The 23665-nt window shown below is 40.5% G+C and overlaps 2 protein-coding genes across 5 annotated transcripts in view; one reads left to right on the plus strand and one right to left on the minus strand.

Annotated features, from left to right (window-relative positions):
- Positions 1 to 23665, plus strand: part of Mapk10 (mitogen-activated protein kinase 10) — a 258111-nt gene that overhangs the window by 21335 nt on the left and 213111 nt on the right. The window lies entirely within an intron of this gene.
- On the minus strand, positions 11767 to 12654 carry LOC127232419 (single-stranded DNA-binding protein 2-like). The gene has a single exon (XM_051198566.1). The coding sequence runs from the start codon at positions 12574 to 12576 to the stop codon at positions 11767 to 11769; it is 810 nt and encodes a 269-aa protein (XP_051054523.1). The 5' UTR covers positions 12577 to 12654.

The raw sequence follows: 23665 nt of genomic DNA on the forward strand, positions 1-23665 counted from the left end.
TGTCCCTTCTTCATAGATAGTTAAAAAGAAGATGAAGGATTTTTGTGTATAAGTTTATTCTGTATTCAAGGTCCTGAGTGAATGCTCACTGCCTGATAGAATTCTTAAATAAATTCTCAGTTATCACTTGGTGAAAAAAGTGGAGTTTTCAGGCTTAAATTAAAATGTTTAGTTATGTGAAAGGCCAGGTCTCCAGCAGGTACAACCAACCCAAGAGTTAGTCACTATGGGTTATCTTTCCAGTATACACAATACCACCAAGACAAAAGAAACAATTTAACCTTTAAACTTATTTCTCTCTTATAAAATTGATTCTGCCCTTACTTAAAAATGATCTGACATTAATTTATAGAAGCAATTTCTTGTTCTAGTTATTTTCTAAAGGTTACTGTGTGACATTTTCTTGTTCACCCATCTATTATCTGACCCCATACTGATTTCAACACAAATTACACTTTCCTGTTTAGATTAAAAAAAAAAAATCTTTTGATTCTACTTTGAGTTTCTCTGGCTAATTTCCATTTCTTACATTGTATGAACAACAGAGGGTTTGATCCATTTGTTGTGAGGTGGAAAAAAAAAAAAAACCCCAGTAAGAAACAGAGAAAGGAGGAGGAAGTGAGGGAAAACAAGAAGATAAAATTCAGCTGGGAGGGAGGCTCACACTTTCAGTCTCAGTACTGAGGAAGCTGAGCCAGGAGGATCACCATAAAACTAACAAAGGCAGCCTGTGCTGCATGGTGAGGACCTGTTTAAAAAATGGACCAAACAACCATCATTTCATTTTTTAAGTTCTGCTTTAGCAATAGTATTTTTTTTTTCTTTAAACCTGGTACTTTAAAGACTTAAAAGATGAGTTTAGAGGTGAGAGAGCCATGCCCAAACTACAAAGCCAGCTTTAATTTTTAATTGAATTGGGATCACAATTATATGTCTGTTGAGAATAGCGGAAACAAACATTTGGGAAGATTTATGAATTTTATCCTGTTGAAAGTGTGGTATACCATTAGGGCCATTTATTCTTCTCTTGGAACATTTTTTTTTCTTTATGATTTGTTCTTCTGATGTCTTGTTTGTCCAGTGGTCTTCAGATCCCTTAGTTGGATGCCAGTAACATGTTCTCGTTTTTCTGGCTACAGAATCCTCTCTCTCTGCACATCACTGTACATCAAGTGCTGTCAATGAGGGCCACTTGAGCCTTAGCATTTGCTTGAGGAAATCCTTAGGTCACATTGTCGAATGAAAATTGGGGAGGTGAAGCCGGTGAGGCCACGTTTCTCTTCAGTTGGGTGGCTGAGGTGAGTTGAAAGCCAAATGAGCAGTGTTTAAACCTGTTTACATGCGTGGACCAGGCGGAGGTTGTGATTTTTTGGAAACTTCAAATGGAGTTGTAGACTCATCTTAATCCATTCTTGGCTGCTAGAAAAGAACAGCATGGACTAATTTATAAAGAGCACGGATCTATTTTACCTCAGTTCTAGAGGATGGAAGGCCGTGTCAGCATTTGTTGTCTGTGGGGATCTCTGGTTTTCTCTCATGTGGTAGAGGCGAAAGGGCAAGCCCACTGATGCTGCAGGAAGCTCTGTGTGTAAGGTGAAGGAGAAGCCTTTAGGAGTCTTTTTAAGACTCCATCTCTCAATCCCATTATACTAACAACTTTTGAATTTTGACAAGGATATCATCAAACCACACCCAAAATTTAAACATAGTATTTACGAATGCTAATTTGGTTCTAAATAATTAGACATCATTTGGGATATTGAGTTTGTGTTCTTCTACTAATTGCACACACTGTAAGAATGGGACCTGCCAGAGTTTAGCCATGATTGGAAGCAAGGCTGTAACTAAAAGGAACTTGTCTGACAATAAAGAGTAGTTTCCTATGAGCTTTTACTCTGGCATGTTGTCTCTGCAGAAAATGGCCACTTTTTTTTTTTTTTAAATCTTAGGATGAGATAATATATGCTAAATCCCCCCCTCCGCCCTGTCTATTCCATATTTGCTAAACTTGGAATATTCCAAGTTTGTAATCTTTAATAAAAGAAATAACTTGAAGCCAAATAGACTATCTGCTACAAGGAATAAAAAGACTCTGAGCCTTTGTATATTATACACACTCCTGCTACACAGTTATAAAAAGGTTCCTAAAGTTGATTTAGGAATGCCATAAGTAATGGCTCAAAGAGCGAGAGAGTAAAGCACAGGCGCAGTAGATTTAGAGTCAGGAGCGTGTGTATATTTCTGGTGTGACTAGGCATATTTACACAACGCTTAGCCTCAGCAGCTAGCTCCATTTTTCATTGGAAAGTTTATCCCTCCACTGAAAATGGTAAACTGTTAGTTCTGGTGTTTGTTATTCCTTAATTTGCTTCTCCATAGACAAAAGGCACCAAGAGTCGTGTTTGGCACATTTTTAGCTATTTCATCTTAAAAATCTAGTGCAGCTAGACTAGCTGATTCCAGGTGCATATTACTTTAGAGAACTCAGTTATCACTGAGAGCCTGCTCGACACCTTCTCAACATTTAGGGAAAAGATCTCCCCAGTTAAATCTCCCACTCTGCTTAAATCCTTACCGCCCCTGTTAGTCATTTCCTGGCCCTGTGACTCTCTGTGATCTCCTTGAAGATTTCCTTGGCTTACAGTTCTGCTCCCTGAGCAGTCTGTCTTGCTTTTGGGCCCGTGGCAATGCAGGATGCCTTGGAGATCTTGGCCACAGGGAAGGAAGCAGGGAGGGGGAGTGGGGAGGTACCAAGTGGGGAGGGTAGGTTCCTCCCTACCTTTCGAGGCCACACCCCCAATGACATCACCTTCTACTAGGCTTCATCTTTTGACAATCTCCCCTCCCCTCCAAAAGTGCTGCAAGCTGGCTAACAAGACCTTACAAAGGAAAGCATAGCACCATTCTGATCACTCCCCTTACCTATCTGTTGGTGTTCTCCTTGCTGTCCCCACAGTGAGAACGCACCAGACGCACTGAGATGACAGTGAGTCTCCGAACCATGGTTTCTACTTGGCTACAGTAAAATCCAAACTCTTTAACATGGTCAAGTCATGTTGTAATTCTGCCCATACCCTCTCCTGTTCCTCTGGTAGAAGCTGTGTTTCTTCTTTGGATTGAGATACTCTTGTAACTTTCACACCCTGACTGGATTGACTGGCTATGCCACACTCACTTTATAATGCTACTGTGTCTCTAAGGGCCATTCTCTACTTTCCCACACTTGGAAAAAGTATTGCTTCTTTTTCCTAGTTCTCATAACTGTACAACATATCCTCATTTCAATTATTAACATGTACTGTAACTTTGTAACATTGGTAGGTTTTTTTCCTTTTCTATCTAATATAGGTCTAATTTTCTTCCCACCAATTATCTGGAATGCTTTGTGAACATAATAAACGTTCAATTAATACTGGTAAAGAAATAAACATATTATCCTAAAGTTTTTTTTTTGCTTTATGAATGTTTAAGTATTCTTTCAATTATTAGCTAACAAATACATATTAGCAATTAAAGGTCATTTAGGTCATTTATTATTGCTTAAATTTGGAAAAGGATACGAGGCCTAATATTCTATAATAACTTCTTAAAAACTATGTAACACTTAAAATACAACCAGATTAGTAATGTTCTAATTTAATTTATGTTTTAAGACTAAGATTTACATGTAAACACATGCATTTTTATCACTGAAAAGGGCTTGGGCAATTTTTTACTTTTTTCTTTTTTTGTAGACTGTTCATTTAGTAGGGAAACAGAGGCCTTTGAGTATGCTGGCTATGCAAAACTAACTTTGAAGTCAAACTATCTGGTTATAAAGACTGACTTTAAGATCACTTGTTGCTCTTTGAAACACGTGGGAAAGTTACTCTGCCCTGTTTCTTTTTGTTTAGGTGGGAGATAATAGTATTGACAATCCTATAGGCTATTTGTGGATGCAATGAGTTCCTGTAAAAGTGCCCCTACACACCGCAGGGGCACTGAGTGTCATTAGCCTCACACCTAAACTACTGCATTTTCTCCTTTTCCTCTGCCCCCTGCTCCCTTTCTATCTTTCTAGTCCTGGTGTGCAGTGATCTCTCTCTCTCTCTCCTCTCTCTCTCTCTTTCCTTTCTAGTAGAGAACACATTCCAATTCAAATTTCAAGTTTAGGTGGACATTAGAGAGTTGGACAAAGATTAAGTAGCAACACACACACACACACACACACACAGAGAGAGAGAGAGAGAGAGAGAGAGAGAGAGAGAGAGGGAATTAAATTGAACTCAGCTTCCTTTGTCAAGGAACCCTTGTCTGAAAGCAGCCTGCAAATCAGAACTCAATACACATAGTAGAATGCTTGAGTGTTAAACTATAAACTAAAATAAATGAAAAAAGATAAAAAGCCTTAGGTGGATGGACAAGTTTTGGTATGAAGAACACACCTTCAGAGGTTGCACGTGTGTGGCATTTGTGTGGGTCTGTGTATAGAGACTTTGAAAAGGATGTCCAAAGATTTTATAACCATTCCTGAAAGGGGAGGATAGATTCACAACTGATGCCAGTTATGACAGAACTTATGCAAATTGTATCATGTATGGTATGGATTTCCCGTATTTGCAGAAATGAGACGCGTTCTCCCCATATTAATTTGTTTGAATACTATATAGAAAAAATGAGTAAAAGCAGGACCCGTACTCCATTACAAAGGGCATACAGTGTTAGGAATTTGAAGACAGATCAATATTGGTTCCAAATTTTAATGCTAATGTTTGGAAGATTTATGATTTGGGAATTTTTAACACATATATTTCAAAGGATTGTAAAATAGTATTCCAAATCAGATATGCAGCTTTGAGTTGAGGTAATAAATGCCTGGTGGTAGTGCCTGGCACAAAGTAAATGGTAAATAAATATTACGTCTCGTGTTTATATCCTTTCAGTTCTGACTTTAAAGCAAGTCTGGATGTAAGAACATGACATTCTCTTGTACTATCATGCTGACGCTACTTCTCCAAGCCTTTCATCTCATGACGAGGCTGCGCTACGTTTTCAGTGGGTGCTATTTGGAATTGGCCAATTCCAACTAAGCATACTAAGTCTAAGTTGGATCCAGCTTTCCCTTGTTGGCAAAGAAATACTATTAATATCACTTGGATATCTTTATTTTTTAATTTGTTTTATTTATGTGTATCTGGGTGTATCTATGAATGCACACATGTGTGCTAGAATAGGTGTTGGGTGCCTTGGAGGGAGAGCTACAAGAGAGGAGAGAGAGCTACCTGATGTGGGTGACTCAGGTCTTGGACTCAGGTCCCTTTCAAGAGCAGGAAGCTCTTGAATTGCGGTGCCTTCTCCACAGCCCTCTTACTTGAGTTTCTCTTCGTTGTTTACAAGTTCCCTCTATGTGGACCAGGATGACTTTGAACTCAAAAGCTTGCTTCTGCCTCCTGAGCTGTGTTTATAAATGCATGAGTCACCAGGCCTAGAACCATTTGAATGTTTTAAAGGGAGATACTTCTGAAAGACGGCTTTTAATTAATTAGTTAATTAATTTTACAGACTTCTCAGTGTGTATTTTCTTTGGTGGCTCAAATCTTGATTAGTAAAATCAGCTTGTAAAGTCCATATAATTACACAATGTCAAATAAAATAGTAAAATATTTTTTGTTAATTCTGTTTCTGAATTTTACCAGTGGAAAGTAAAGTCACAGAGACTGTGACAGAGGATTTGCTCATTATAGTTACTTAATTTCCTTCATAAATAAGGTAATCTTTCTGGAATTTCAGTTATTGCTTAGGCTGTTGCAGAGAAGATTATGAATAGAATTCCTGCTTCAACTGGAAACCTCTTTGCTTTTGATGCTTGCTTGCTTTCTGATCCTGCAGAGTAGTTCTCCTAGATACTTGATGGGATTGGGTGAGTTTGAAAGGTGATTGCATACATAAAACACTTAGCTGCATGTTTGGCAGCAAGTTGGCAAACACAGTTTATAATTTATTTAGGATGTGCGTCTGCCCTTGCCTGCTCTGGATTTATAATGGAAATGAAATATGAGCCCCCAAGATTGGACGTAAAGGACAGAGCCAAGAGGAAGTGGACATTTTATTACTCCCATCCTTTCCAGTGTGTGAGATGGACTTCAGTACATCTATTCTCAAAGACGCTGGTTTCTACAATGAACTCAGATGTGAAAAGCAACTTCTTGCCACCCCTTATGACTAGACTATTTCAAATTTATGATGACTCTGGTTAGCATACACACCACAATTGCCAACTTTGAATTCCCTGGGGGGGAGAGAATGGGGCTTCTATGTGGGCAAAAGGGCAGGTCCGTGATAAGATGCTGTAATGGAGGTAGGGATAAGCATCACCTGATACCAAATTTAGAAACACACAACAGATCTCTGCTTATTCTACAGAGGTCTCAGAACAGGGTGATGGTCGGATGAGCAAGTAAGGAACTGAAATAGAATTCAGCCTCCTTGAGTGCTGCCTGGTGGCCATCCCTATAAGGAGACCTGGCCTGAGTAAAGCTGCTAAGACTTCTGCCTAGCCATCATTCAGGCTGCTCGCATCCTCCCTGCCAATTAACTCATGGCAGACATCTGCAAGTTCTTGTACTGTGTCTTCATAGCCTCTGAGTTCTATAAATAGGTCCCACAGAATGCAGGCAGGCTGGTTAGATTATATTGTAAAATATGTCACATAGAAGAGATGTAGTCACCTGAGAGGTGAAAAACTGAGGTAGAAAAAAAAAATCTAAACACAGGCAAAGCCATGTTTTTCTGCCTTTCAAAATTTGTAAGCAATTTTTAAAAAAATATCACTTAAGACTCAAAACATGCTAGAGTGCAGCTTAAACTTGTGACTTGATTTGTAGTTTTGTAGTTATCATAGATCAAAATGGATGATTTTCCTGAACCAATAACACATTTATATTAAACAAAATTTATTCTTTGAGAATTTCATATGTGTAAACAGCACCTCTTGGTCATTGCATCTCTCCACCCCTTTAACTCTTCCCTTGAATTTACACTGATACTGAAAATGAATCTAATTATTTGCTATGCAGTTCTAATTAAAAATAAAGGAAGCTACAAATGAGCACAGTTCTTACCTTAGAGGAAAAAGCAAGTTTGCAGCTCATGATGAATGTTTAGGAAAAGCCCTCATACATATGTTCCTTATTAGCCCAAAATCAAGGTTGTCAACATCATCCTGTTTGGCACTAAATGTACGCAATCTACCGATTTCGGCTGTTTAGAAACTGGATTGAAATGGGAACCTCCTCTGACCATGTGAATAATGTGAAGGCTTTCATTTCATTTTTTATTACTGTAGAGTTAAAATGATCTTCCAACAGTTGAGATATTGTAGAATTTTGCTAATTCTGTTTTGTCATTTCTGAAGTGGGGGAGGATGTTTTCAAATTAAAGAATATGTTGGCTAGAATAAACTGAGCTCTCAACTCTGAATTTCACAACTATGAAAGCCACTGATGGAAGATGATATTCTGAATATGTTTCTCTTATTGGTTGATGAATAAAACACTGATTGGCCAGGCAGGAAGATAGGCGGGCCTAAGAGATGAGGAGAATTCTGGGAAAGGTAGGCAGAAGCCTGACCAAGTAGCAATGCTGCTGGAGGAGTAACACCATGCTGGGCATTACTGGGTTAGCCACAGCCTAGTGGCAATACATAGATTGATAGAAATGGGTTAATAATTAAGACAGAGCCAGCCAAAAAGAAACCCAAGCCACCTGCCAACAGTATTATAATTAATATAAGTCTTTGAATGTTCATTTGGATCAAGGCAGTTACGGAACTTGGTGGTAAATCACATAACAAGCTACTTACAATGCAGTGTAACTGACTTGTCCAAGGATGTACATACAGCTCTTGGTCGAGAGACCTGGATTGGGTGTTGTGCTCCCTAACACCCACTGCTCCTTACCTCCAGGAGCACCCTCTAAAGAGCGAACATGTCAGAACATGTGGATTCTGCAGGAGAGACTGCAGAGGACTTGGGCATTTTGGAAGTTACACTGGAAACAACAGCAAGGGGGAGGGGTAGATGAGTCAGGGGAAGAGGCCTTTGCTCATGGAAGTTGGAACTTACACAAAACTTTCTAGGCATCCCAGGCTTGTTTGAGTACAGACATGAGGTAGACATATTTGAAGACAGAGGCTGACATCTATTACAGCTTGGAAGTCCCCCCTGGGGACCCTGACTCTCTAGCATTTTCAGGCCACCCTGGTTCAAGGTTGAGCAGACAAGGATCTAAATGTTGCCCCAACATAAAGAAGTGATTAGGATGAATCTTATTCAGAATAAGGATGAGACAGGTTGGGGGCACACCCAGCAGACTGAACTTGTTTGAGATAATCCAGTGTAGTTATGATTGAGGTTACAGAGACAATAAACAGCCAAGGGCAACTCTGGGCTAGCCAGATCTGGATTGAGGTTTCTCATAAGAGTGATTATTTTGCTTCACATCTCACCATGGGGAAACTCATGACTTTCCATTGTTATACAAGCCCTTAAAATGTAGATGATCCATGTCTCCATCCCTGTCAGGGAAAGAGGTGTGGTCAACCAATGAATCACAATTTCTTTAATACTTAGCCCAGTAATATGTTAGAATTGATTTGTTAGGATTAGTAATACTGGCTGGAGAGATAGCTCAACCATTAAAGGCTAGGCTCACAACCAAAAAATACAGGATTAGTAGTATATTCAGATGTAGGGGACACAAGATGGGGCTTTAATTATACAAGATGCTGTAGGTGATCTGAGGAGATTGAACACCACAAAACAGAAATCAAGTTAAGGAATCTCAAAGTGTCGCTATGATTATGGATGGAGAATCTGGTAGCTTGAATAAGATGGTCCCCTTCTCGCAGGCTTTTGAACACTTAAATCTCCAGTTGGGTAGTTTTAGCAGGTGTGGCTTTGTAGGAGTTAAACACTGCAGTTGACCTTTAAGTTGAAAGACCCCATCATCCCCAGTTGGCTCTCTCTACTTCACACTTGTGGTTTGAAGTGTGAACCCCAGCATCTTGTTCCACCTGCTTACTGCCATCCCAGACTCTTATCCCTCTGGAGCTGCAAGCCCTCCTTCTCTAGGTTGCCTTGATGGTGGTGTTTTAACCAGCAACAGCAAAGTAATGAATGCAGGTGATTGTCATAGGCTTCAAAAGGCAATTCCTCAGAACATAGCATCGGCATGCTAATCTTGCCTGGGGTGGGGGCAGGGCATGTGAAACAGCACAGTGGTAGTATCTTCTGGGGGAAAGACAAAAGCATAAAGAGGTACATGAATGTGTAGGTTAGGGCTTTGACGGATGCATGGAGTTTATACCGAACCAATAGCAAGTTGCTGAGAAAGAGGAAAAGTAAGCGAGAGCACAGACTCATTGCAACCCCCAGAAATATCTGTTAAGTCCTTGTTTTGGAATTTTACAGAATAACTCACCTGGGGTGACATGCATCCCCTCTAAGGAGGGGGAATGTCTCTTAAATATGTCAAGGGTCTAGTATGTGACTTTAGGCAGACCATGACTCCTTCAATATATTGGATTTGATCAGGGATTATAAAAGGACTACCTTAAACTGCCACTGTTTCCAGAAAGGCTTCCGTATTGTTTAAGCAAATTTAGTATTAATGAGAAGCTTTTGAAAACTCAGAGCTTAAAAAAAAAAAAAAAATCCCCCCTCATGCAAGATGACAAAATCAGAAAGATCCGGTGGACAATTTCACCATGGCAACAGCAGCTGGCTGCAGCCAACGCCTCTGAGCTTGTCTGCTGTCCCACTTTTCCGAACACCCTCAGCTTCCACATCACCCACGGTCCGCATGGGCACTGTAATTAGCAATGGCAGGACACACCCATCTCTGCTGCCACTTCGTCCCAACTCAAAAGTGATTATCTTAACTGAGATGAAAATCATGTCACCTTACGAATTTTTGTTCATTCTAATGAAAGTAAGATGCCTCTACTTTTAAAGCTTTTTCGGACTAGTGAAAAATAATCACAAATTTGTCTGTAATTTACAGCAGTAGTGTATTTCTGTGGATGCTTGAATTTTTTGAGATGTCACCAGAAATATCTATATGTACATTATTTGAAATATTTATTATGTACATTTTTCTTAGTCATACAACCAAATTTACATGTTTATCTGTGTCCATATTTCTCACTATTAAGAAAAGAGTTTGTTTTAGTTAGACTGGGAAATTTTCCTTCAAAGGAGATAAAATATTTAAACGCCAGGTCTCATGTTTCTGTAATGTTTTCAGTTCTTATTTCTGAGCTATTTGTGCATGTGTATAAGGATGAGGTGTACCAGAATGCTTTCTTTGGTTTCTCTTTGCCTAATGGTGTGGCAAGTGTGACAGATCTGTGGGAATGCCACCATGTCAAGTCACTGTTGGGTGCAGGCAGCTCCAGTGTTTAAAGTCAGAAATTCTCCTGAAGTTATCATTCTAACAGCACATCCCTCCTGAGAGAAACACCCAGTCATTCAAGAGTGAGTACAGAGAATCATTTGCGTGCACACACAGAGTTCTGAAGGATGCACATTTATAGCACTTTGGGGGAAGAAACTAGTACCATATACCAAATCTCTGAGTATAGAGAGTACTGGATAGATGGCTTCCAGGTGAGAGTGTTAGCTGCTTTATCAGAGGATGCCCGTCTGGTCCCTAGAACCTATGTTGGGAAGTTCACTGCCATCTGCAACTCCAACTCCATGGGACCTGGCACCCTCTCCCAGCCTTTGTCAGAATCTGCACACACACACACACACACACACACACACACACACACACACACACACACACACACACACACTTTAAAAGAGAGGTATAACATTTACAAAAATGTTTAGGTTTATAAAAAGTTAACAGAACTGAACTGTATTTGAAGCTAATTAATTTTGTATCCTAATGCTTCTTGGTTGACCATGATTCCTCAGCATCAAAACATGAGGGTACCTTTGCCCAGGTCACATGATTCCTTGCACCAGATTTATAAAGTAGGAAATTTGACTGTATAGTATGTAACAAACATTCCCTAATGTTTACATTATTGGGTTAGATGATTTAATTTCTAGGGCACGAAGTGCAGTTTTAAAGCCACTTGAGGATATGCCTCCAGCTAATTCAGAATAGCAAAAACCGTGAGAAGTTTGAATTTTAAAACCACCTACAATATTTGTTAGAGGATAGGTGATAAATAACCATGTAATGTGAAATACTTTGTAAGCATTAAATCTGTTTACATAGAAGGTTTAAGAGCACAGATTCAATTTTGAGAGAAAGAAATATGTATGTATGTATAGACATAAACACTTCCCTCCCTCCCTTTTGTCTGCTCCTCTCTACTTCCCCACCCCAATCTCTTATCATGAGGTTGATTTTATGGTTGAGATTTTTATTCTTAGCTTAGACATTTCCCAAATATGTATTTCTTTGCCAATGATGTGCACACAACTTAAGTCAAGAGCGTGGTGAATTCTCTACCAGGCAGGTTGGAGAGGCAGAACACCTCAAAACCTCAGAATGGTTGTTTGACCTTCTTTCGGGCTTCAGCATTGAATAAATCAGAACAATAGTAAACCAGAGATTCTGTCCTGTCATTTTGAGTTCTTGTTGCTGATGCTAGGAGATGATTGTGAAATGAAACAGACAACTCAAATGTTTCTCTTATCATAGTTTGTAAATGTGAGAAAGACAAGTCAATTTTCTCTCTGTATGAGTTCTCTAATATCTGTATTCTGGTCACAGAACATGGCTAGTCTTCTCCCAGGGTTTGGCTAAACGAAGGCTCACAGTCATGTGGGTTTGGGAAATGATGTCATAGATAACTATGTTCTGGTCACAGAACACAGCTAGTCTGTTAGGTCCAGGAGGTACTGTATTCATTAAAGTATACATGTTGTCTCCAGAATTGGTTGAATTTGCTGGACTAGGCATGATGGGTGTTCCTGGTGGCCCCCCACCTCCTGGAGGACCTACATAATTCCCAGGAGATGCTGAAGAGTATGGTATTGAATTGGCATTTGGCCAAGGTCTACCACCACCTGGACCCATGTTCATTGCAGGCATTCCGGGGCCACCTAAAGCATTCAGTGGGGGTCTCATTGCACCTCCATAGTTCTGTGGTCCTAAGGGCACCATCCCTCTTGGAGGAGTCATTCTCTGCATTGGTCCACCCATATTTGGATGTCCTTGTTGTCGTGTTGGGTCCATTCCACTGGGGAGTAATGGCTGACTTCCTGGGATACCTCCAAGTGCCTGATTAGGTATCCTCAGTGGGGGCCTTGGGCCTCCAGGGTACCAAGGTGACATAAAAGGCTGAAAGAACCCTGGTGGCACAGGACCTACTGGCATGCCATCTCCTGGGGGCGTGTTTCCTAGCACGGGGCTGGGAGCTGATGCAGCACTATAATCATGGAAGGCTTTTGCTTCGCTTTGAGTGTTCACATGTCTCCCGTCTCTCTGGAGCTGCACGGTAGAGATCCCAAAATACACACCACCAAGAATGTAAGAATCCTGGAGGCTCCCCCAAATTGGTGTTTTTTTCCCCATCTTATCTCTGATAAAAATGTTTGGGCCGATTTCTGAGCTCCTATATGGATCAGATATTCATATACGTAGAGTGCTAACTTCTCCTTGGCCTGGTTGTTGGTGGGACAGTGCTGCTGTTACTCTTGCCTTTGCCGTACAAGCTTGTGCTGAGAGCAGCTCCCACTGTCACGCACCTGTCAACCCATCACAACATCCCAGGGAACAGTCCCATCCCCATGGTGACCCATGCAGCCACCCCCACCATCTATTATTATTATTGTTATTGTTATTTGTGTGTGTGTGTGGTGTTTTAATCATTTTATTTTAGGGTATTATTCCACATAATGATCGGGTTGTATGACTTTTCGTGTGGAGATGTGTGCAAACCTCTGTTCAGCCCGCATAGTTCATTGATGGCAGACAAAGATTTCATCCAAGTCTCTTAGTGGAAGTGAGATTATTGGATTTACTTGCAGGAATATGAGTGAGGTTACAAGTACGTGGGTGACTCAAAGGCTGTATTACCGAAAAGTCCCACCCAGCATGGGTAAGGACTCATACAAGCTCCATCCATGGACCTTTCTGCAGAAATTGTCTGTGGCTCAGCAGGTTGGAGAGTCTGCTCTTCCTAGCAATTGTGTATTGCTTTACAACTTTGACAAGAGGTCTTGCAAGTCCAGTGACTTTGAGAGCCTTGTGCACTTCATCTGTTCTTCAGGTCCTAAGGTGCCCATCTTTGTTTTGAAAGGAACATTTCAGTTTGTGCTACACAGCATGAGGTGGAGCACAATTCCTCACCACTCACCTTGGAATCCCACAAATCTCAAAAGTAATCCTTGTGGATCTGATAAGACATGCTTGGAAGGACACTATCGATGTCTTCTTCCTATCTGTGAGCAGTGAAAAGTGGAATGTGATCTATATAATCCATGAGGGCAACCTGCCAGCCCCTGAGTAGAATGAGGAGTGTCATCCATTCTACTATAGAGAGCAGGGCTTAAACCCAAGTTCTATGGAAAAAGAGGAGAAATTATTTCATGTAGTCGTGGTTCACTATTCCTAAAGGTATTTAAATGTGACACTCAGTGTCACACAGGATAAAAAATAGTTTATTTAGATTAAACAATGAACTCAGACTTTTCTAATTTGAAGCAACCAATATGCAAGTCTCAACAAAGAAGTGGTATAACATTGACTCATTATTTCACTAATTCTGTCTAGTATCTGAGAGGTTATGGCCAGAGAGTGTAAGGATCTGAACAAAATATTTGTGTGTGCATATGCCTGCTGCTTCTGAAGACCCTTCACCATACTGGCAGCTTTACTTTGATTTTTCTGAAACATTGTGATGTAGAGGTCATGGAAGAGCAAAAGACAGGATCTGATGAGGGCATGGCCCTTCTCTTTAGCTCCTCTGGAACACAGTGATCTTAATGCTCATGTCTTTTCCCCTTGCTATTTGCTCAACAGTGTGATTACTCAACAGTCCGATGGTTCTGGTTCCTGGGGTTGTTCTGTCTGTCTTCATTGGGAAGGCCTGTGACAGAGGGCTTACTTTTGATACATCCAGCTCTTATAAATCTGGAGCCATCCAGCTTATGTGGGAATTATGAGTCTTATCATTCCTATTACCATGCTTGGTGTATAAACCATGAAATATATATTATAATCTAGTTTGACCAAAAAGATATAAAAGTTGGCAACATTTCCTAAAGAAATACAATTACAGTCTTTTAAAGTCTATTTCCTCACAAGACTAGAAACACATATTCTTAGTGGCATACTGGGCGAAAATAAAGGGGTAGTCATTATAGTGTCTGGAGTCTGGCTTTGGGTTACTTCTGGGCCAGTCTCTGACCTTGGTCTCTCAGAGGAAACATAGGACATCACCAATGTTCTGACCTGCACACGAGGAGATGTGGGGTAAATAATTGAAACTGCTTCCATGAAAAGGACCATACAGCAGGAAAAGAACAAAGGGTCTTTCCTGAGAAGAAAACAATTGAAACACACAGTGAGAGATTCATGAAAAAAATATATGTATACACACACACACACGCACGCACACATACACACACACACACACACACACACACACACATAAAGTAATTTACTAGATTTATAGGTTGTGAGCAATTTAAAATTGACTTTCCCTTTGACATAATATAGCGATATTTTTACAAATCCTACTGTCATATTTCTATCCTGATGATGAAGTTACTAGTGGTGAAACCAACATACTTCACACATGGATGAGAAACATTCATGCTTCATCAAGTTACTTGGTCATAGACTACCTGCTATTTAAATGGATTGTCCATGCTTAAGAAATATATTTTCTGTACTTTTCAGTAAAAGTCAAAATAGAGGGTGTTACATTATGTATGGTGTTACACAAGAGTGGTACAGTGCTCAATTTTTAGGATTGTGTGTGTCCTGGCATACATCATTGTTAAGTTATATTTACTCAGAACTTCCTATATGCAAGGTACTGCTTGAACTTCCTTAAATCTGTATATCTTAAATATGTTTTTCTTAATAGTTAGATGAAGTATGTCCCATAATGACCCTCAGTTTGTAGTATTGTCATTGAGGAAAAGGGTGGTTAGTAGCTTGATTTTGTAATACTAAAATCACTCAATATTGTGATTATTAAGTTAGCTTAGAACATGGCTTGCACATAGTTGGGTGTTGTTTGGTTATTGTGACCACCACCACCACCATATCAACCTTATAAAAAAACTGACCTAGTTAACATATGTGGACGGTACGTTCTGGGATCAAACTGACACCAGCTAACTCCAAGGTGTATATTGAAACATGACAGTGATTGCTAAGATATGAACAGGCATGAAAAGAAGAGTCTCCATGGTTAATTAGATGTTGATATCAGTATCTCCAGAGGCATCTTCATTAAGCAATTACCATGCAGAGTTGAATACAGGTGTCAGGTGGTTGAAAGCAAGGCTGCTTTTGGTCATTACTTCTTGAGCACAGGAGTATTTGCTCATCACATTGAAGAAATAAATACTCATGCATGGAAGTGAAGGAAGATCACAGGCTATATTTCATCTACTCTTCATATACCTGACCATGATTTGCCTATAGTAACCGAGAGAGGCAGAGATGCGTGTTGAGTAGCTCAGCAGGGATTAGGGAGGCTTCAGTGAACCTCAGTTCCTTTCCATTTTAGTCACACAGTATGGAGTAGGTTTTTAAAAACACCACATGAAGTTATAAGATAAATAACAAGAGTAAAATAAAGGCTAACTACTTATACTATTTTTTTTTTTTTGTCAACTTTACATAACCCTAGATTTATCTGAGAACAGGGAACTTCAGCTGAGAAAATACCTAATCACATTGGGCCATGGGCAAGCCTCTGAGGTATTTCCTTTTCTTTCTTTCTTTCTTTCTTTCTTTCTTTCTTTCTTTCTTTCTCTCTTTCTTTCTTTCTTTTTTGTTTTTAAATACAATATATTTTGGTTATAGTCTTTCTTCTTCCCCAACTCATTCCAGGTTCTCCTTACTTACCCAACTTCGTGTTCTCTCTCTCTCTCTCTCTCTCTCTCTCTCTCTCTCTCTCTCTCTCTCTCTCTCTCTCTCTCTCTCAACCTACCACTCAAACAAACAAGCATCAAAATAAGAAACCCAATAATACAAAAATTATCAACCAAACCAAACCAAAACAAAGAGTGCACAAAAAATATGGAGTCTGTTTTGTGTTGGCCCATTACTCCTGATCATGGGTCCTGCTCTGGAGTGTTGTTGATACACTCAGTGATACTTGGTAGGAGAAAGCCGATTTCCCCTTACCAGAAGATATCAACTGCAAATAGTGTCTCCTTGGTTTGGGGAGAGGCTTTGCATCCAAATCTTTTACTCTGTGTTGGGATTTTGTCTGGCTTGAACTCGCACAGGCCTTGTATGTGCATCCACGGTCTCTCTGAGTTCATAATGCGCACCAGTCCTGTTGTGTCTTGAACACACTGTCTCCTTGAAATCACCCACTGCCTCTTGTTCTTACAGTCGTATTTTCCACCTTATTTGCATAGATTCCTGAGTCTTGAGGAGAGGGATTTGATAGACATCCCATTTAGGGCTGAGTGTTTCAAGTCCCTCACTCTCTACACATTGTCCAATTATGAGTGTCTGTGTTAATTCCCATTGACTGCCAGAAGATTATCTGATGGGGTGTGAGCGATGCACTGATCTGTGGGTGTAGCAATATGTCATTAGCAGTCATTTTATTGCTATGTTACTTTAGCAGAAGATTGCTAGGGTCCTTTGGGCCCCATGACCTAGTCGGGTCTCAAGTTCTTGGCAACTTTAGAAATGTCATATATGGGTTCTATCTCATGGAGGGGTTCTTAAAACTAAAAATTTAAAATGTGGTTTCTTTATGATAACATTTATTCCATTATTGCGCTGTTATATCTTACAGGAAGGTTGCTGCTTCAATTCTCAGGATTTGTAGAGGGGTGATATGGATGACTAATTTTCTTTAAAGCAGCATGTAAAGTATCTTCCAGGACCATGAATGCTAGTTAGTAGTTATGGAGATTGTAGCTGGGCATCAGCTTGATCTCTGTGTTTGATGGCCTAAGTGTCTTCAGCAATACTGCTGTATCATCAGGTTGTAGAGGGTAACCAATACCATTGGTAACGGTCTGTTATGTTTGGAAGTGTCTATAGGACCCTGTTAGCCAACAACTCAACAAGGTATAACCAGGTCCTGGCACTGAAGGTTTTACTTGGTGGCATAAGATGTCTAGTTGTTCATAGTCTGTGTTGTTCTTTTGATACAACTATTGCCTAAGAAACACAAACATGAGACTCAGAGCCCACATGGAGTTTATTGAGAGAGGGGGAGGAAAGGGGGGGTAGTTGGTGGCCAACCAAAAGCAGGGGAGAGAGAGAGATCAGAGAGAGCAGGCCAGAGAGAAAGAGCAAGAGGGAGAGGGTAAGAGAGGGGGGCATGCTTGGCGTGCTTGTTTTAAAAGGGGGGCTTGCGCATGCGTAACTGAGTCCTCTGGCAGCCAGGTAAAGTCTGAGCAGCCAGGTAAAGCCTGACGTAGTGATGACATGGCCATGAGCATCCTGCCCATCGTCAGGGATGGGGTCAGCAGACTGATGATTCTCAACATTCCCACCTCTTATTGTTTTTAAAAAGGTGGGGGTTGGGTGTGGCAGGTTAAGGAATAAGGATGTTGAGTTCTCAAGACTGCTTCCTACTGACTTGGGGGCGTTGATTGCCTTTGGGGGATCCGGGAAAGCTGGGGTGCTGCAATGTACTGGTAGCTGGTTGTTTCATAGCAGTCCTGACAGTATGGAGCTCTGGTGTCCCTTTGAGACCTGGCAAGATGTTAGCAGAACAGAGGACAAGGTTAAGTTTTTTTTTTTTTTTTCCTTAGGTTCAAGTACTTAATGTGAGAAGTGTAAGGTGGGGGAGGGGCTCCCAAGGGGGTCCCAGGACAAGGTTAGGAAGTCCCAAGGCCAGGAAAAAGTTGAGTAATATTTATTTGGAGTGAATCTGACCTGTAAATGGATCCAATTCAGCTCCCTGGAACCTAAAGAATCCTTTGGGTTTGTGAAACATAAATATTAGACACTTTATCAGCATACTAATGTTAGAAATGATTTGGCTGAAAGAATTAACACATACAACTGGCAGATTTTTAGCACAATGAAAAGCACTTAATTGTAAGCTTATAGTTACAGTTATGATCATATAGTGGTATAGTACGATGTTTAGTACTCCTTCAGAATTGGATTAGTAGCTTATTAAAATTTTATTGATTAATGTTAAGACTATAAACAGTAGCAACCTTAAAATACCCATTTTTGAAATCGGTTTTATAACAATTGGAGCCTTGGGTGCTGCTTTAAGCTGACAAAGCTACCAGTCATCAAAAGCATCAGAGTTCTTGAGAAGGATAAAATTTTACCTGAATGATTAGAGAGTAACAGAGACTTACTAGCTGGCAGCATGGACAGCCACCCCCAGATCCTCCACAGTTGTAGTCAGAGGCTTTAAGGATGTCTGCCTTCTGCTGATGGCACGAAACCTGTGGATTAGGAGCTTTTGGAAGACTTACCTACCATTGGCTCAAGCAATGTGGAGAAAGTCGATTCCACTGCTCTCTTGTCCATGATCCTTAGAGCCCTTTGCAGCAGTTGAGATGAAAGGCAGGATTGCTCAGTGGCTAGCATTGCCACTTTTGTGGATGGAGCTTCTTCAGTGTCCATCAGTCTTCTTGGAGGAAATGGGTGGTGCCAGCAGCTGGTCTGTCTCTCTGTTATAAAAGCTTTTTAATGAAACATTTTAAATGCCATATTCTCTAGGTCTCTGAGCATTTGAGGGCTGTCTGACTGTTCAGCATACCTTGGTATATAAAATTTGTCTTTAGTTACTTGCCTTAAGCACATAGGTGGCTAGGTAAGGCTTTATCCCTGTAATTAATTAATCTGTCTGGAAAACTGGATCCAAGCTGAGAGGCTGTGGAGGGATGTTATACTCAGAGACCTCCAGCCTGACTGTAACTGGTTTTAACTTAGGTTAGATTTACACCTGTAAAGGACGAGAAAAACTCCCTTTGATAATAGAAGCTTAACCTTTATAAACAGCTTACAGGAAAGACTAGGTGGCATAAATATTTTGTTAGCTTAAAATTGACATTTATAACCTTAAATGTTTACCACCATTTAAAGACACATAACAATTTAGAAATATCTGAGACTTACTACAGTTGAATTTAAGTTGTAGAGTTAGTTTACATTTACATATAAAGTTAAATTTAAATCACATGTACAGACAAATCACATACAGACAGGTCTGGGTAAAAATGAGGACTAGAGTGTGAAGCTATATGTAACATAGTGAAAAAGAAATTGGAGACAAAGAATAAAAGACAAAAGGTAAATGAATTACAGGTTCTGTTGGCAGCGGAAGCTGGCTAGACTCCCTCTGCCTAGGTGGCGGGTGTAGCAGAGGGAAGAACCATGGGGTGTGAGGCTAGGCTGCCATAAACATATCCCCAACAGCTGGCAGAAATCATGAAGTTTTGAGGTATAATTTTGTTGGCTTTTTTCTTTCCATGAGTGAGGCAGAAGGATTTGTGAAACTAACAGGACACCAGAGTCCAAGGGGTACTACATCCAAAAAGACCACTGTAGGCCTGAGCAATGTATGTGCCAGTCTAAGGGCAGTGCTAGGGTATAAAACCCAAGAGACCCCTCGTGTGTCTGAGAAACGAATGCACCAGTCAGCATGAGTGGTGCTAGGACATAAAATCTGAAAGCCTCTTTCGTGGGTAAGAATGAAAAAACTTGAGCAGATGCTTCCTCAGCCCAGCCCACTGCCCTGAGACAGGCTGCAGCTGCAGCGGGCAGGAGAGTTTTAGCATGGTGGGAAGAGAACAGAAACAAGTTTAGGGAAAAGATTGTTTAGCAGAGAGGTAGGCAAAACTCTTTCCATCTACCTGTTCGCTGGCAGTAATTTTGGCCAATTTGACTTATTTTGTAGGGGATATATAGGCTGGTTTATTTCCCATGGGTGAAGTAAAAACTGGCCAATCATTTTTGGAACTCATCAGCCCAAGAATGTGGCCAAGGGCAAAGTGCCCGATAAGGATTTAGCAGTCCGAAGGCAGGAAGGCTTCAAGCCGGAATCTTAACTCACCAGTGGGAAATGCACCAGACCCTAAGGAAACGAGTAATAATGAAAAAGGGTACCTTACCAAACTGTAGCCAGCGAATGGGTGGATGGAAGTGGATTGCTGGTTCATAATCAGGGTCCCCAAACACCTCAGGCTGGCCATACAACAGTAGGCAGCCGCTGAGTACTCAAGGAGGGCCTGATCTGAGTCACAGCACCAATGTTGTTCTTTTGATACAACTATTGCCTAAGAAACACAAACATGAGACTCAGCGCCCACATGGAGTTTATTGAGAGAGGGGAGAGAAAGGGGGGGGGGTAGCTGGTGGCCAACCGAAAGCAGGGGAGAGAGAGAGAGGAGAAAGAGAGAAAGGGCAGAGAGAGCAGGCCAGAGAGAAAGAGCAAGAGAGAGGGAGGGGGCAAGAGAAGGGGGCGTGCTTGGCGCGCTTGCTTTAAAAGGGGGGCTTGCCCATGTGTAACTGAGTCCTCTGGCAGCCTGGTAAAGCTTGAGCAGCCAGGTAAAGCCTGACGTAGTGATGACATGGCCATGAGCATCCTGCCCATCATCAGGGGTGGGGTCAGCAGACTGCTGATTCCCAACAGTCTGTGTAGTAACTCCATTTAAATTCCCTTCATATATGTATATCTTTTATGAAGCAGGCCAGTTGTCCCTCCTTTACTGTGCACCCATATCCTCCCCATTTAACCCTGTATCCTAGTTTCACACTGATCTTTTTATAACATTGCATCCCATTTCCTCCTCCTTAGAAGATTTCCCTTATCCTTCCTGGCCCCATATTTGCTACCTAACCCTATGGTTATTCTGATTGAAACATGCATATGTAAAGATTTAAAGCTATCGTCCACATATAAGAGAAAACATGTGATATTTTTCTTTTGGGATCTGTGTTGCCTCACCCAGGATAATTGCCTAAAAGTTTCATTTTTCTTAGTACTGAATGATATTACAATGTTTAATGTACCACATATTTATTCCATTGTCTTTTTTTTATCAGTTAGTGGGCATCAAGGTTGTTTCCAATTTGTGGCTCTTATGAACAGAGCAGCAATGAACATAGATGAGTAAGTAAGATGCGGAGTCCTCTTGGGTATATGCCCAAGAGTGGTAGAGGTGGATTTTGTGGTAGGTCCATTTTCAGGTTTTTGAGGAACTGCCACACTGACTTCCATAGTAGTTATAGCAGTTTGGATTCTGCAGTGAATAAATATTGTGTGGTATTTTCTTGATCAGTGTGGAAGGCCCCAGCCCACTGTGGAGTGGAGTCACCTCCAAACAGTTGGTCATGGGTGGCATAAAAAAAAAAAAAAAAAAAAAAACAGCAACAAAAACAGACAAAGCAATCTAGGCAGGAGCAAGCCAGTTAATAACATTCTTCCATGGCTTCTACTCCAGTTTCTGCCTTGTGTTTCTGCTTTCTGCACTGACTTCTCTCACTAGTGGAATATGCTGTAGGAATAAATAAACCCTTTCCTCCCCAAGTTGCTTTTGGTCATGGTATTTTGTCACAGCAATAGAAGCCCTAACTAGTACACTATTAGTACTAACTAAGGAATGTTCTTGCATAAAACTTTTATTTTTTTCCACTTCAAGATTGCAAGATTATACATGTGCTTTTTTTTTCTTCAATTTTAACAATGGAAGAAAATTTCATGATCTAAAGTTTGTAATTCACGATGATGATGATGGTTCTTAAACAGCAACCCACTGTGTTCCAGGCTGTGTTCTGGATAGTCCTGATATTTTTAGTATCATGAAACCAAGTTCACTAAATAAAACTTAAGCATCAGAAGATACAGCTTTAATTATTTCTTCAAGTAAATGACAGTTCATATTAGCAAAGGTAGCAGTTAAAGATGACTTTAATTTTTTAGTGGTGTGATTTTTCTTTCCAATCTCAGATAGCTTTGAAAAATGTCCTTTCCCCTTCATCAGCAGAACAGATGTATCATTCCCCCATCCTACTCTAAACTAAGCTAAAAGCTTGGCAATTCATGAGTAAGTAGCTTGTGGGTATTATTCTGGGATATATGTACCTAAATAGGCTATTTATAATATAACTAAATCATGTCGTGAGACACATTCTTTCTTGCGAAGTGGTGAAAGGCCTACAGGAATTCATGTGAGAGGAGAGGCATAAATGTATTATATCAGCGTGTTCTATGTCTCTATTCTCTTTATAATCTCGAGGTTGAAGCAATTCAGCAAGGAAAAGTAGATTTTGTGGAAAACCGTACTAACTTAAAAATTATGTAGAAATGCAGAGTTGTTTCAGACGTTTTATTTTGGGAGAGAAAAATGTAGCAATAAAATCTGGGTATTTGTTGAGCTACCTGGAAGACTTTCTTATCCCTCTCCACACTGGAGCTTCAAGACCCTAAGGAGATATTTAAAGATCCTAGGTAAAATGAGTCTCAGACCTTACTCCTTATCTTCAAATGGCAATTAACCTCAAATCTGAAATTTAGCACCCCAAGCAACCATTATCTTTATTCCAAATCAATTGATTTTGTCTGTATTAATATTAACGTTACCAATATTTCCCTAATGGAGTAGTAGCAGCACCTGAGACTTTTTTTTTTTTTTTTTTTTTTGACACTGTTGTCTCTTAAATGGCACATTCACCTGGTAGTACATTGTCTAATTCCTTCCTGGACTACATCTTGTAATTCCACAGCCAGGGCTCACAGCAGGATTCTCTTTGCTTCATGCCTGAACGAGATGAGAATCTATCTGCCCAGTAGCATCTTTTTTCTTTCCTTCATATAGGTAGTTTGGTGCTGGAAGCTCCAACTTCAGATCACTAATGATTCCTTCTAGCCCCAGAACTGACAGCACACTATGTCTCCATTTGGACCTTAGAAGACACCATTCCTGTCAAGCAAGCCTGTGCCTCAGCCAAACTAGATCTTTCCTGTTTCCTGAAGAGGCATCACTCTTCCTGATAGCCTTGGTTCCCATCTTTACTTTTCCTTTGAAGTCCTATTTGCCCATGTATACTGGTGTCCAATTCTCCATATCCCAACCTAGATAGTCTCTCTTCCCTATGAAGCTGCAGTGGCCTTTTATACTTTCTGTAAAGTTGCTTTTGTTATAATCAGTGTTACATTTTATGACACTCATTTCATTGCCTCTTTCCTATCCTCGTGCACAAGTATCCAGATCCCTGTTACAAAATGATGGGGTTGGGGAGTTGAGGCTGCATTTTCATCACCCAGATCAACTGGCATTTAGCATATTAAAGACAAATCTCAAACTATGCAGCATGAACTCATGGGCTTCCTTCTTCACAAAGCAAGCTCTTCAAGGGCACAGTGATTTTTTTCAAATTAGTGAGGTGAAGCGTCTCAGTCTGAAAATTTAACTCAGAACATTGCATACCTTGCTAGGTCACCTGGAGACCTGACTTCTGGCTTTTCCTCTCTGTTGCAGTT

This window comes from Phodopus roborovskii, unplaced genomic scaffold, assembly GCF_943737965.1.
Source record: "Phodopus roborovskii unplaced genomic scaffold, PHOROB, whole genome shotgun sequence".
Classification (NCBI taxonomy): Eukaryota; Metazoa; Chordata; class Mammalia; order Rodentia; family Cricetidae; genus Phodopus; species Phodopus roborovskii.

Excerpts from the sequence above, each read along its gene's own strand:
- LOC127232419 (XM_051198566.1), bottom strand. The coding sequence starts at position 12,576 with ATGGGGAAAAAAACACCAATTTGGGGGAGCCTCCAGGATTCTTACATT.